The following is a 14,393-nucleotide window of genomic DNA, read 5'->3' on the forward strand; positions in this document are numbered from 1 at the left end:
TACTGAAAAATCATGTATAACATGGTATTACAGACAATTTTCAACGAATAATTTAAAAAAAATTAATAATACCTGTTTTGTTAGTCCAGGTATTTGGACTCTTGTAACTAAAAAAATCTGGCTTACAAATTTTCACTTTAATAGCCGCAGAAATCTCTCTATTATACGATGCGATGTAATTAAAAAATTAACAGGATGTGTGTGTTTTTCTGTAACCAATTTTGGTGGAGTAAATCCTCTTAAGAAAAAAACTATCCTCCACACCCCTTTCTTTACATTTGCCAATAAGATTACTAATATAATATATGTTAATTTTTTTTGATAATCATTGAACCAATTGACTTTTCAACTTTTGAGAAGGTTTGGGTTCTGGTATGGTGTAGGGATTTTTTTTTCAATCTTAAATTTTAAGATGGTTTTAGGCTAATTTTCTGTGCCTAGAAACCTACTATTGGAGTTAATCTTTCAGATCATGGTAAGAAAACGAAGAAGTGGGTTTCGTCGTATGTTCACAGTAGCTTTTCTCCTATTTCTAGCGCCTGCGGGGCAATCAAAAACATGTACCTAACCTAAAATAACCTATCAAAAGCTACTGTGAAAAATCGATGAAACCTACTACTTCGTTTTTTCCATGATCCACTTTTTTGTTGTTATTTTTTAGAGAATTTGAGCGGGAGCTCAGCACTCTGTTTCAACAAATACAAACATTTAGAAGTAAAGATACTTTTTCCTTGGATCTGGAAGACAATTTTATACATCATAGGACAAAAAGGTATTTTTAGTAGTGTAGTTCCTCTATATGTCTATTCGTTCGGCAACTTGAGGTTACAAAGTAACTGTGATTTTTAATTGTTATTAAATAAAGTTTATTTCATTTTTGTTAATACTGTTCAATGCAACACTGTACTGTTCTATAAAAGATTTTAGTTTTTGCAGCAAAGCTATTCTTTAAGTGTTATAATGTTATTGATTCTGTTTCTCTGTCTAACTGTCAGTAATGCAATAGATGCCTAAATTGCACTGTAAAACATCTTTCACTGATCCACCTGTCTTACTCTTACTTTCTCCTTCCTTTATTTTTCCTTCCCTTCCCTTTCACTAACCCTTCAATATATAAACAGCTTTGCTATTATTGGACGTAATCGTCCAAGTTTATTGTTTTTCCCATTAAGGACATAATTGTTCTTGTTTTGTATAGGAGCTCGTGCCCTGGAGGAGTAGGAAACATGGGCTTCAACTCCTTCAACATGATGACCTTCATGCTGTTGACCCTGAACGCGGTGGCCAACGTGAACAACAACATCAATAATAACAACAACAATAATTTCAACATTAACTACAACTCCATCAGCTCGGTTAGTTATATTTCTAATTTCTTACTTGGGAGGAAGGGAATGAATGATGGAGGGAAAGCTCATCATATATTTCAATACAATTAGCTTTGTTCAAACTTTTAGAATTATGTCAATATGTGCTAATACAAGGGTTTGTGTTTATAGTATGCATGCCATTAAACACAACTGGCCATGGGTGCAGGGATCTAAAGGGATAAGACAATGGCCGATAAATTGAAGTAAATCACCAATGTTAATACACAACATTACCCCTTTCGTATATAGATTAAAATTAATAGTTAGATAGATATTTATTAATTCCACTAATTATAACAATTATTATATAAGTTCATTACATTGAATAAACAATATCAATAATAAGATAATTAATATAACTAGGAAGATCATGGCACTACATTTGTATAATAGATACTATTGTAGATTTACCCATGACTTAATTATAATTTTCATGTTACTGATTGTGAGAAGACGGCGGAGGACAAGGCAGGCTGAAGGCTGAGAGTATGTTTATAAGTAATTATTTTATGGACATGTACAAGGGTTACTGTGTAGGTTTTAGTAGCAGATATTACAGTTATGATCGCTACAGTTTATGAATAGTTTGTATTTATCTATAAAGTGTTTTAGTATTGCTTTTTTAAATTTTTTTCTGTTTTTTATTTGTTTTAATTCTATATTTAGTTCATTCCAGTCTTTGGGAATGGTAAATTTTGTTATAGATGATTTGTTTGCTCCGTTTATTTTCAAGTTCCAAATATTCCTGCGTAGTCTCTCATGTGGAACTTCTTTTTTTATTAAGTTTAGAATTGCAGTTGGTGCGTATTCATAGAAAACGGAGTGTCCTATTAATAGGTTATTGTATGTGATTAGATCTTTGAATTTAAGAATTTTGTATTTCTTAAAGAGTGGTTCAGTGTGGATTCTTCGTGATGAACCATGTATGTTTAAAATGATACGTTTTTGTATAGTAGTGATTGTATTTAAAGCTTTTGTGTTGTTTGGTGCCCAAATGCTAATTCCATATTCAATGAAAGGCTTTCCTAGTGCATTGTAGCATAGTATTTTTTGCTTTGTTGGAATCTCTTTTTTTATGTTTCTTAAGATATGATTGCATGTATTTAATTTACTTATTGTTTTATTGATGTGGCTATCAAAATTTGCTTTTTCATCTAATAGAAATCCTAGGAATTTGAAAGAGGATTCTTGAGTATTAATGTGATTGCTTTTAACAGTTTGTATGATGGTATCGTTTATTTTTATGTTAATTTCTTGTTTTGTGTTGAAATTTATAATTCTGGTTTTAGTGGGGTTTAGGGTTAGTTTATTGTGGTTGAACCATTCAGTGATTTCTGCCATTATAGTGTTTCCTAGGGTTTCTATTTCTGTTTTGTTTTTGCCACTTACTGCAATCATGGTGTCATCTGCAAAGAGGTTTATGAAGCATTTGATCATGTCTGGTAAATCATTTATATAAATGATGAAAAGTAATGGTCCTAGTATTGATCCTTGTGGCACCCCAATTTTTGAAGCTAGAAAGTTAGAGAATTTTTCTCCGATTTTGCATGTATGTGTTCTGCCATTTAAATAATTTTTGAACCAGTTGAGTTCTGTATTTTGTATTCCTATTTTTTTTAGTTTGGTTAGTAGTATGTTTATGTCAACGGTGTCAAATGCTTTGGTAAGATCTATGAATATGGAAGATGTTGACATCTTATTATCTTTGTCCTTTTCGATTTTTTCCATAGTTGCAATCATTGCATGTATGCATGAGTGTAATGATCTGAATCCAAATTGCTTGCATGAAAGTATATAGTTTTTTTCTAAGTACATTCTTAGTTGGTGAGCAACAACTTTTTCAAGCACTTTGGAAATGGCATTTATAAGAGCGATTGGTCTGTAGTTGTTAGGATCGGTTTTGCTGCCTTTTTTGTAGATTGCAACGATGATTGCTGCTTTTAATCTGTTGTGAACAATACCTGAATGTAGTGAGCTGTTTATTATATTAGCTATTACTCTGGGTATTTTTTGTAAGATGGTTTTGATTATGACACTTGGGATTCCATCTGGTCCTGCAGATAGTTTAGGTTTTAGTGTCTTATTTATTTTTGTTATATCATCAGCTGTTATGTTTTTGAATTTGAACCTAGTGTTTTGTTCATGTATGTTGTTTATGTATTCTTGTTGTTTTGTATTGTCTGTATGAATTTTATTTGATAGCTCTGTACCAATTCCGTTAAAGAATTTGTTTAGCTCTGTAGCAATGTCGATATCTTCAGTTAGTTCTTTATTGTTAATTATTATTTTGTCAGGTTTAGTATTTTTTTTGTTATTAGTGTGTCTGTTTGTGGCTTTGTTGATTGATCTCCACATAGCTTTGGAGTCGTGTTTAGTTTTTTTGAATTCATTTTCATAGTATTTAATTTTAGCTTTCCTAATTTTGGATTGTAGCTCTTTTTTAAACTCTACGTGTTGTGTGTTATGTAAAGGTAGTTTACTTTTAAGTTTTTTAAGGTATAATTTCCTTTCAATTTTGAATAGTTTCTTAATCTCGTCATCTATCCATGGCGAAGCATTGGTGTCTTTTTTTTTATCTTTTTTTAAGGTGTATTTTTTGTTTGGGAATGATTCATTAAATATATTGTCTATTTTATTGAAAAATTTATTCCATTTGTCAATTGTGTTGTTTGTATTGAGAATGTGCGACCAGTCTTCATTGATTAGTTTATTTGAGAAGTGGTTTATGTTGTCAGTGTTAAATTTTCTGCGGTGATAAGTGTTGGTAGTATTTTTGTAGGTGATATCTGTTTTTTGAATGGATTTAATGATTAAGAAGTGGTCAGTAATTGAGTTGCATATGATATAGTTTTTACTGTTATTATAATTATTTGATAGTATATTATCAATGATAGAAGCAGTGTTATTAGTGACTCTAGTGGGTCTGTTGATTAGGGGTATTATGTTTTGATTTTCAAAGGTCTGGTAGAATTTTCTAATACTTTCCATAGTGTTATATTTAAGGATGTCCATGTTTAGATCTCCAAGTATATCATAGTTAGTGTTTGGGAAATGTGTGTCCTTATATTCCAAGAGCAGTTTAATATCTTTAATACAGTTTTCGATGTCATGTGTACATTGTGAAGGGGGTCTGTAGAGAGTTGAAAGGATATTGGTTTTGTTTTTTGTTTTATATTCGATGGTTAGGAATTCAATATGACCCTTTATAACTGTCATTTCTTTTATAACTTTAAAGTTTATGTAATCTTTGCAGTATATGCTAACCCCCCCCCCTCTTTTGTTTTTTCTAAGTAATGTTGCTGGTTCGTGGTATCCAGGAATGATAAGGTTATTAATGTTACCCCATACTTCTGTGAAGCATATTATATCTATGTTAGAGTTTAATTCATTTAGTAGATATAGAAAATTATTTGAATTTTTGTCAATGCTCCTAATGTTTTGATGAGCTATGCTGAAGTGTTTTAGGTTTTTGATGTGAGAGCAATCAACATAACTGGTTTCAGTATTATTGATATTTATAGTTATTTGTTGGAAATTAGTTGGTAATCCTTGTACATTATTACTAATGTCATTCATGTTTAAATTTTATATTTTTTTTAGTTTTTGTAGCCTTCCTTTCTGCCTTTATCCCCCCCGTCTTGAGGATAATTATGAAAATGATCTCCATAGGAGAATATATTTATGAATAAACTAGGAAACGGTAAGCAATTTAATAATTTATCACATTTTATTAAACATATATATTACAGTAGGTAAGTATTGAAAGTGTTGAAATTTATTATCTGTTGCTGATAAGATTTTGAGTATATAATTACTCATGTATACTTTCAAGAAGTAGTTTTTTTTTTACTAATATATTGGTTATGTGTTGATAATTAATGCCATTAATAAAATTTTCAGTTGTAATTACTATTAAAGTAGTAGTTAAGATAAAAATACATTAAAACTGCCTGAGGGCTGACCATATTATCTGTGTCTTATGCCCTGAAGTGCGCGAGATAATTGCTATAAACTGTCAATCAATAATTAGACTAAAGTCTTATATTGTGTTAATTTATAGAGGGTATAAATAAAGTGAACTAGATGCGAAGCATTTCTATAAGAATCTTGTCTGTACGTTCAAAGAATTTTGAAATTTAGATGTCGCATCTCCATGATATTGTGTATCACACTATGCTTCTGGATACATCCATGTATCTTATTGTGTATCATATTATGCTTCTGGATACATCCATGTATGTTATTGTGTATCACACTATGCTCCTTGATACATCAAGGAAATTCGAGAGTGATATTTTATGTTGGTTCTTTAAATTTTGTGCTTGTTATTCTTGCCACTCTTAGAATTTTATTCATATTGCTGCTTAATAAATATTGGCTTACTATATTCTTTTTTTATCATTTGCATGCATCTTAATTTACTCGTGAAACTAATAGCTTATTGCTTGTTTTTTTTGACACTCTTAAGTCTACATGAAAAGAAAAGATTGAATCGGGTTGCTGCTTAATAATTTAGGATTGAACTATTTTCTTTTTTTTTACATTTTGCGAGTGTTATGCTATTTACTCATAGTAAGGATAGCAAGAGCAATATTAGTTTTTTGGCAAGTTAGCTTATGATTTTTTTTTTTATCAATGGATACTGTTGTATTGTCACAGTCTGTTTGAACATTAAGTAAGAACTATAATCGAGATTAATGTAATTTAGTACTAGATATATTTGGTTATGTTACTTAAAGATTTGTGCTTGTTATTTTTGTCACTCTTAAAGATCTACTTAAGGATAGAAATTTTATTGAGATACTGTTGTGTTTATGCTTGTATTAAGCTTGTTATTTTTGTTACTCTTATAGTTCATAGTTCGTTTATTTTAAGTAAAATATGATCAAGATTAATGTAATAATTTATTAATAACATATTTAGTTTGGTTGACAATCAATGCATTAATTAACATTTCCATACTGTGTATGTGAATTTTTTTCTTGACTGAGATACAATCATAACAATCATAAAAAAAAGTAACGCTAGATAAATACAGATTAGAAAAAATATTACTATATTTAGCAATTACAAAATTGTAGTATATTTATTTATGTACAGTGCATAAAAAAAAAACAATTTATAAATCATAGCTAGTATTTTTACTTGCATTTTAATATTGTTATATATCATGAATCATGAATGTTACTAATCAATGGTTATGGATAATTCATCAAGTATCTTTTTAATTTTGTTTGTGTAGCCCTTGTTGATAGTTCAGCTAGTCAGTAATGGTCTTCAGTTTGTCTTAAAAAGGCGGTGTTCTACTGGTGGGTGTCGGCTGAAATATAAAATAAATGATTATATTTATTATAATGTGGTTAACTAGTGTGAAGTTGTTAATTTTAGCTTGAATTACTCAGTCAGCAAATCTTTATTCATTTTTAATAGTAGGAATTTTATAAGTTTTAAGTCAGCGAGTTCCTATTTTTTTAAGGTAATATTTTAACTTAGTGGACTGTTAAATTATCATTTAATTTTTCAAAGTTACCTTTCAGTAGAGTGTTGAAAAAGACCAAAACAGTTTGTCTTAAAAGGTGGTGTGGTTCTACCGGCTGAAATATAAGTATAAGTAATGAATATATTTTTTTATAGTGTGGTTAACTAATATGCATGTTGTTAATTTTGGCTAGAGTTAATCATTCAGCATAATTTTATTCATTTTTAAAGATAGGAGTTTCATAAGTTTTAAGTCAGCGAGTTTTATAATTTTTAAGGTAATATTTTAACTTAGTTAAATTAATCATTTAATTATTCTTATGAAAGTTACCTTTCAGTAGAGTGGTGAAGAAGACCAAAATAGTTGTTGTCTTATATGGTGGTGTAGTTCTACAGCTGGTGTCTGCTAAAATATAAGTAAACAATATTAGCTGTGTTCAGTAGTATCTTTTTTCTAGTTGGATAATAAAACTGTTAGTTAATTTCATAGGGTTTGTAAGTCATATAGAATGTTAGATTATTATAAGTGTGTAATAGAAGATTTATTTATTGTATAGTATTAGAGTTCAAATTTGCTAGTTACCTCTTTGATGTTAGCAGTTAATCCTTGTTCTTGCTGTTTTTAACAATACTGTTGTTTTTGGTGGTATCAATGTTACTGGCCTGAAATAAATATTTTTTTTAGTGAATATAGGATTACGTCATCATAGAGAAACAATTTTTTGCTTTCTATTTGCGAGGAAGACGGTATAGAGAGAGAATTTGCTCTTGTTTAACAAGGAAGATAATATTCATGAAGGGTAAGAAAATAATAATTAGTAACAATCATGTTTTACTTTTTAGTTTCTATATTTAATTGTCTTTTTTTCTTTCATATGGTATATAGGGTATTTTGATTGCCTCTTCCCAATCTTTTTTGATGGTTTTGAAAGCATTTGCAACTTCAGTTAGTGGTTGCCAATTTTCGCCCGCTTTTTTAATTTCTAATGTGTATCTATATGTTTTGAAGTCTATGTTTTGTCTCGTTTTATAGTTCTTTTTTCGTAATTTGTACGCTATTTCATTAAGCTTTGTTACGTGCTGTTTAGCACAGTGGGGTATCTCTCTAGTTACCTGGACAAAATCTTGTTTCTCCTTGTTCTTGTTAAAGCTTGCAAGACCCATCAGAAAGATTTCAGCTGGATAATAGCCTGTATCATCTGAAAGATTGAACTTATTGTTAGTAAAAGAGATTTTGTAGAGACAACCTGCTTTTTTCTTCTCTTTCTTGTCCGTCTTTCCGCCCATGGGAATCTTAACGGGTGGGTTGTTGATCATTTTTGGGAAAGATTTTTCAATCTCTTTTTTTGTGTCTGTTTTTCCGTCCGTTTTTTTTTCAAGTCCATCATTAAGGATGTCCCTAACTATGTTGTCAATTTCCTCTGTATTTTGGTCATTTTGGGTGGCTAAGAAGAAGCAGTTTTTCGATTTAGCGAATTCTCGTTGTATTTTAGGTAGTACCCCCAATTCTATCTTGAGTTTTTCAAGCTCAATATTGAGTAATTTTGTCATTTTTTCAGTGAATTTTTGTCTGTCGTTTACATGTACAAAATCGGATGAATCTTTTATCAATTTAGTTTTTAAATTTTCGAGTTTTTGATCCATGCTTATTGAGTAGTGGGAATTGTTATGTGTATTATCTTTCTTTTTTAGTCAGTATGTATGAAATATATATGTATTATATATATTTGATTGTTTAATGTAAAAATTGCTTACCTATCTATTTAATCACAAATACATGAGCCGAGTCGAGAATATTGAAAAATGAATGTTCACTGTTCAGCTTTCTCTGTTCAACTGAGCTTTCTCTGTTCAACTGAGCTTTCTCTGTTCTCTGTTCAACATTAGTTGATACGTTTGAACACTCAACTTATTGAACCAACCAATCATATTTCACTAAAGTTGTCAAACCAGGGAATAAGTAAATGTTAATAAAAAAAACTTTGGGGACAATAACTTAGATAAATTGGGGACTTAGATAACATTTGGCTCACCATCACCACCAACAGTAGCATCTGAAAGGTCATGATGCTCAAAATCAAGATTTTAAAATGAATTTTTTTAACGCATAAAAAACATTTTTGTATACTTTTCAGGGTAATTTTTATCTCTAAAATGTATTTAGGTTCATTCATAAGACTGGGGGTCAGCAGCTGTCCTCTAAAGTGATAGGGATCGAATTTATTTTTTTCAAACATTTCTTATTTAGAAAAATCATTAATTTCTACCTTATACTATATTTCATAATAATTAATGCATAAATCCCTTTAAAAAATATTATTTTATCATAATCAATCTTTAAAAGAGGAGAAAAGTGCCAAAAAAAACTTTTTTTTTGCTTTGTTTTGGATTTGCATAATATGTTTGTTCACCAGTATTTCCCCCAAATGCTGTTTTTGAGATCTTGTGCTTTATTGGTGCTGATTAATTAAAAAATAACAGTGGAATTTTGTAACCAAAAGAGGCATCTACATTTCATATTTATTGTAAAATCATCCTAAATGAATAATAAAGCTGCTATTTTGAAAATTCAGATTTGCATAATATGTTTGTTCGGGGTTTAGCAAAATAACTTTATTTGTTTTGTAGGATTCTAATAATGTGATATCAAACAGTGAGAATATGAACATGGTTATGGCTATGATCCTCCCTGTCCCTGGTAAAAGAGAATTATTCTCAAATAGGTAAATATATAAATATAGTTATGGCTATGATCCTCCCTGTCCCTGGTAAAAAAAATTATTCTCTAATAGGTAAAAATATAAATATAGTAATGGCTATAATCCTCCCTGTCCCTGGTAAACGAGAATTATTCTCTAATAGGTAAAAATATAAATATAGTAATGGCTATGATCCTCCCTGTCCCTGGTAAAAGAGAATTATTCTCCTAATAGATAAAAATATAAATATAGTTATGGCTATGATCCTCCCTGTCCCTGGTAAAAGAGAATTATTCTCTAATAGGTAAAAATATAAATATAGTTATGGCTATGATCCTCCCTGTCCCTGGTAAAAGAGAATTATTCTCTAATAGGTAAAAATACAAATATAGTTATGGCTATGATCCTCCCTGTCCCTGGTAAAAGAGAATTATTCTCTAATAGGTAAAAATATAAATATAGTTATGGCTATGATCCTCCCTGTCCCTGGTAAAAGAGAATTATTCTCTAATAGGTAAAAATAAAAATATAGAGATGGCTACGATCCTCCCTGTCTCTGGTAAAAGAGAATTATTCTCCTAATAGGTAAAAATATTAATATAGTTATGACTATGATCCTACCTGTCCCTGGTAAAAGAGAATTATTCTCTAACAGGTAAAAATATAAATATAGTAATGGCTATGATCCTCCCTGTCCCTGGTAAAAGAGAATTATTCTCTAATAGGTAAAAATATAAATATAGTAATGGCTATGATCCTCCCTGTCCCTGGTAAAAGAGAATTATTCTCTAATAGGTAAAAATATAAATATAGTTATGGCTATGATCCTCCCTGTCCCTGGTAAAGGAGAATTATTCTCTAATAGGTAAAAATATAAATATAGTAATGGCTATGATCCTCCCTGTCCCTGGTAAAGGAGAATTATTCTCTAATAGGTAAAAATATAGATATAGAGATGACTATGATCCTCCCTGTCCCTGGTAAAAGAGAATTATTCTCTAATAGGTAAAAATATAAATATAGTTATGGCTATGATCCTCCCTGTCCCTGGTAAAAGAGAATTATTCTCTAATAGGTAAAAATATAAATATAGTAAAGGCTATGATCCTCCCTGTCCCTGGTAAAAGAGAATTATTCTCTAATAGGTAAAAATATAAATATAGAGATGACTATGATCCTCCCTGTCCCTGGTAAAAGAGAATTATTTAATACCTATATTTGCGACAACTTTTATTCTATAAATTCTTCCAATTTTTAACATCAACAAAAACCCCCCCCTCTCGGAGAGAATCGAACCCGGTACTCACGGATAAGGAAACCAACATTCTATAATTAAGCTATGAAAGAATCCAATTATCAATGGTGAAAAAAGACATAGTAAACAAAAACTTATTTCTTATAGTATACTTTAAAATTTCATGGATTTTCATGTCTGTCATTTTGGCTCAGGGGTAGAGGTGAGGTTCCAGTTGGAAGGTTGTGTGTTCGAATCTACCCAACCTCAAAATATAATTTTCAATGTCTGAGATAACAAGTAATATTTGGTAAAAGTAATAATATTTTTAAAAACTACATTATAACAACATTCACTTAAAATATAAAAAAGCTTTTTAATAATTTGCTTAGAGAGTAGATATCATGACAATTGATAAAATAGTAAAACTTTAACATTGGAGGAGTTGAACCTGCAATCTTCCTATCCATACCCTAGCGCGATAACCCCTACACTAAAGAAGACAAGAAATTATGCAAGAAAATTTAGGTATAAAATACAATAACCTCTCTCCTGTACTCTGCACATAATTTTTCAGTATGGCTGAGAACCGGTTATAATCCAACGAACATAAATCGGTTTCGAAGCACTACTGTTATATGTTATTTTTAAAGGAAGAACAACTTGATGTCTATTATCCCATAATCAAATAATAATTTTTCCTGCACGGTCTAGATCCTGCAACCATTGTAATACAACACTTTGACGCTAACCACAAGACTAAAAAAGAAAAGAATTTTTCCAAAAAACGTTGACTAACCAGTTATGCATTGAATAAACAGCTTTTCACGGAGATAAATATGCACAATTACAAGATCAAAGCCAGTTAAATTAGTCACGAAATGCCAAAGGCAAGGGCTCAAAAATTGGTTTTAATTTATTCTTAGGAGGGTGGTGGAACCCTCACTCAAAATAGTTACAAACCTTCCCAGGAACTATGATAAGCTAACCTGTAAAGGAGAACTATATTATTTCAGTAGTTAGTGAGATTCTTTGGTACAAATAAATAAACAGAGAGCCAAACAAACATCCTGCTACTTTATTATATGGATGATAGCTACAATCTTTTAAGTTACTTGCCGGGATTTGAACTGGAATTCTTAGATAAGTTACGTAAAAATTTGCCCCAAGACTACAGCGGCACAATTAATTTGATGTGATTTTTATATAAGTATAGCGAAAAAAGACAACATAATCATTTTCATAACATTTCTCTCTCTAATCAAAAAGAATATTAGCTGACACGGAGTTAAAACCTTCCAACTAGCACGATAACCTCTAAAAGAAGAATAGGTATAAAACAGTAAAATTTAAGTCAATGAGCTATGAAAACAACCGAACATTCTTGGTGAAAAAGACAAAGTAGACAACATTTTCAACACTCATTGTTTAAATTCACCATTTATAGTAATCTACTCTGTAGCTCAGTGGATAAGTTCAACTTATAGTTACAATCCCAGCAGTCTGAAGCATATAGGATCAAAACCACCTCAGTGAACAAAAATATTATTTTTTAACATTGATAACATCGTAAGTAAAAAAAAAATAAAACCAATTTTAAAAAGTCACTTAAAATCTTGGAAAAAGCAATTAAAAAAAAAAAGAGAGAGAGAGAGAGAGAGAGAGAGAGAGAGAGAGAGAGAGAGAAAGAGAGAGAGAGAGAGAGAGAGAGAGAGAGAGAGAGAGAGAGAGAGAGAGAGAGAGAGAGAGAGAAAAAAAATTTCAGAAAATAAAAAAAATAAATATTTTTGTTCTTTGACCGCGGAGATTTGAACACGCGACCTACAGATAAAGTAAAATCTAAAAGAAAAATTTTACTGTTACTCTACCACAGAGCTACGTCGGTGCTTAAAAGTAAGGAGAAAATAGACATATTTAATCCCAAGAAACACAAATTTTTTGAAGATTTCCACAGATATAAAAATGTACAGAAGTAAGATTAAAAATGATATTTTTTGGACCGATGTCAACAAAAACTGAATAGAATATGATCCCAAATAATTTATCAGTATGACTGATATCCGCTTCTTATCCACCAGAAGCGATACTAGAAAAAGAAGAACTCAATTAAATTAATATTAAAACATAGTAGACAATATTTTAATTATATAGTCATTGTTTACAATTAGACCAATTTTCAAAATAATATTTGGTGGTGCCAATAGCCCTGTGGTTAAACACCAGTAACGTAAGATCTAGAGTTCCGGTTCAAACCTCCAATCTTTCATCAAATTTTTGGGGGAGTTGTGATTTTATTGGGTGGGGTGGAGGGGGGGGGGGGGGAAGGCCAATTAACCTCCATTTTTAATTTAAGTTTTTAATTTTGGGGTGGATTGTAATTTTTTTCTAACGTGATTTTTTTGGCAGTGTGATAATACCCTCCCCAAAAATAGTTATAAACCTTCCGAGGGCCCATAAGAAACTATCCTGTATAAGAGCACCATATCGGTTTAGTGGTTAGCAAGATTCTTTTGGTACCAACAGATAGACAAACAAATGGACATCATATTTTACTTACTGATGTAAGAATAGGACAGATTTTCTACTAAAACAATTTAGTTCTAATAGTTCTTTGGTACAGTGACTGCAGAGAACCATCTATCATCCAGGTTCTAATCCCCTAATTGTTTTTTGGGGGAAGGGTGATTTTAGTTATTTTTTGGTGGGAAAAGAGAGGGGAGGTCAAGCAACCACCAGTTATAATTTTAGTTTTTTTAAAAAAATTCAAAAATTTGGATTTAAAAGAAGAATTAAATCAGTTCAGTTGTTATCGAATTCTTAATCTACAATCAAAATAACCCTTCATACTTACTACAAGGTTTTAAAAATATTCGTTTTTAATACTTGGAGGAATAGAACCGAAAACCTTTCTAACATGAGACTGCCGCTCTAAGCCCTAGACAGTAGGTATAAAGATATGTTAGACGAAAATTTAGGTGATAATAATAAAAATAAAGTAAGTTTTGCTAGAGCAAATCTCCTCTAACTTTTTTACACCTTATATTATTATTCAACCTTTATTTTATATCTTTTTTTTCTTGAAAGAAATATTACTTATAAATGAGAGGAAACACTACATTATAGTCCATTGTCCATTGCAGAATAAAAACCTATTGACATTCAATTCTTAGTGGGATTGAACCTCGAACCTTTCCAATACAAGACTGTCGCACTAGCCCCTAGACTAAAGGTGAAGAGAAATTCAGGAACTTATTTAAATCAACTAATTATAATATAACAATCTATCTAACAGAGAAATAGGAATTTCTACAATACCCCCTCTCATTCCCTCTCTTTCTCTCTCTCTCTCTCTCTCTCTCTCTCATGCTGTATTAATCACGGAGGTTTAGTGGGCATAATTTTTGCATAATGGAAATAATAAACAAGGATATTATTACAATGAATTTTTTTGTGTAAAATCTTATATATTGTAAAACCAAAAGAAAGTAAATAAAACATTGAATAAATCTAGCCAATCGCGTGATAATTTTAGAACGCGGACTCTAATAGTTATATAAGCAGACGCCTTAGCCCTCAAAATCACTCAGCCAATGCAATAGAAGAAGGAATCTT

The 14,393-nt window shown here is 30.6% G+C and overlaps 1 protein-coding gene and 1 long non-coding RNA gene across 2 annotated transcripts in view; one reads left to right on the forward strand and one right to left on the reverse strand.

Moving 5' to 3' along the window:
• The window catches only part of LOC145326498 (uncharacterized), a 10,108-nt gene extending 533 nt beyond the window's left edge, over positions 1-9,575 (forward strand). Inside the window, exons 3-5 of the mRNA XM_080169869.1 lie at positions 662-772; positions 1,199-1,355; positions 9,477-9,575. Of these exons, the coding sequence (XP_080025995.1) occupies positions 662-772; positions 1,199-1,355; positions 9,477-9,575 (367 nt within the window). The remainder of the gene's footprint in view (positions 1-661; positions 773-1,198; positions 1,356-9,476) is intronic.
• LOC145326121 (uncharacterized) lies at positions 6,256-8,728 on the reverse strand. Its single transcript, XR_013881756.1, has 6 exons — positions 8,604-8,728; positions 7,962-8,047; positions 7,432-7,511; positions 7,180-7,254; positions 6,901-6,964; positions 6,256-6,690 (listed from the first exon to the last, which is right to left on the reverse strand). It is a non-coding gene; the product is annotated as an uncharacterized LOC145326121 (long non-coding RNA).
• Positions 9,576-14,393: the final 4,818 nt, after the last annotated feature.

Source organism: Acartia tonsa, chromosome 8, assembly GCF_053477335.1.
Source record: "Acartia tonsa isolate MP-2025a chromosome 8, ASM5347733v1, whole genome shotgun sequence".
Lineage (NCBI taxonomy): Eukaryota > Metazoa > Arthropoda > Copepoda > Calanoida > Acartiidae > Acartia > Acartia tonsa.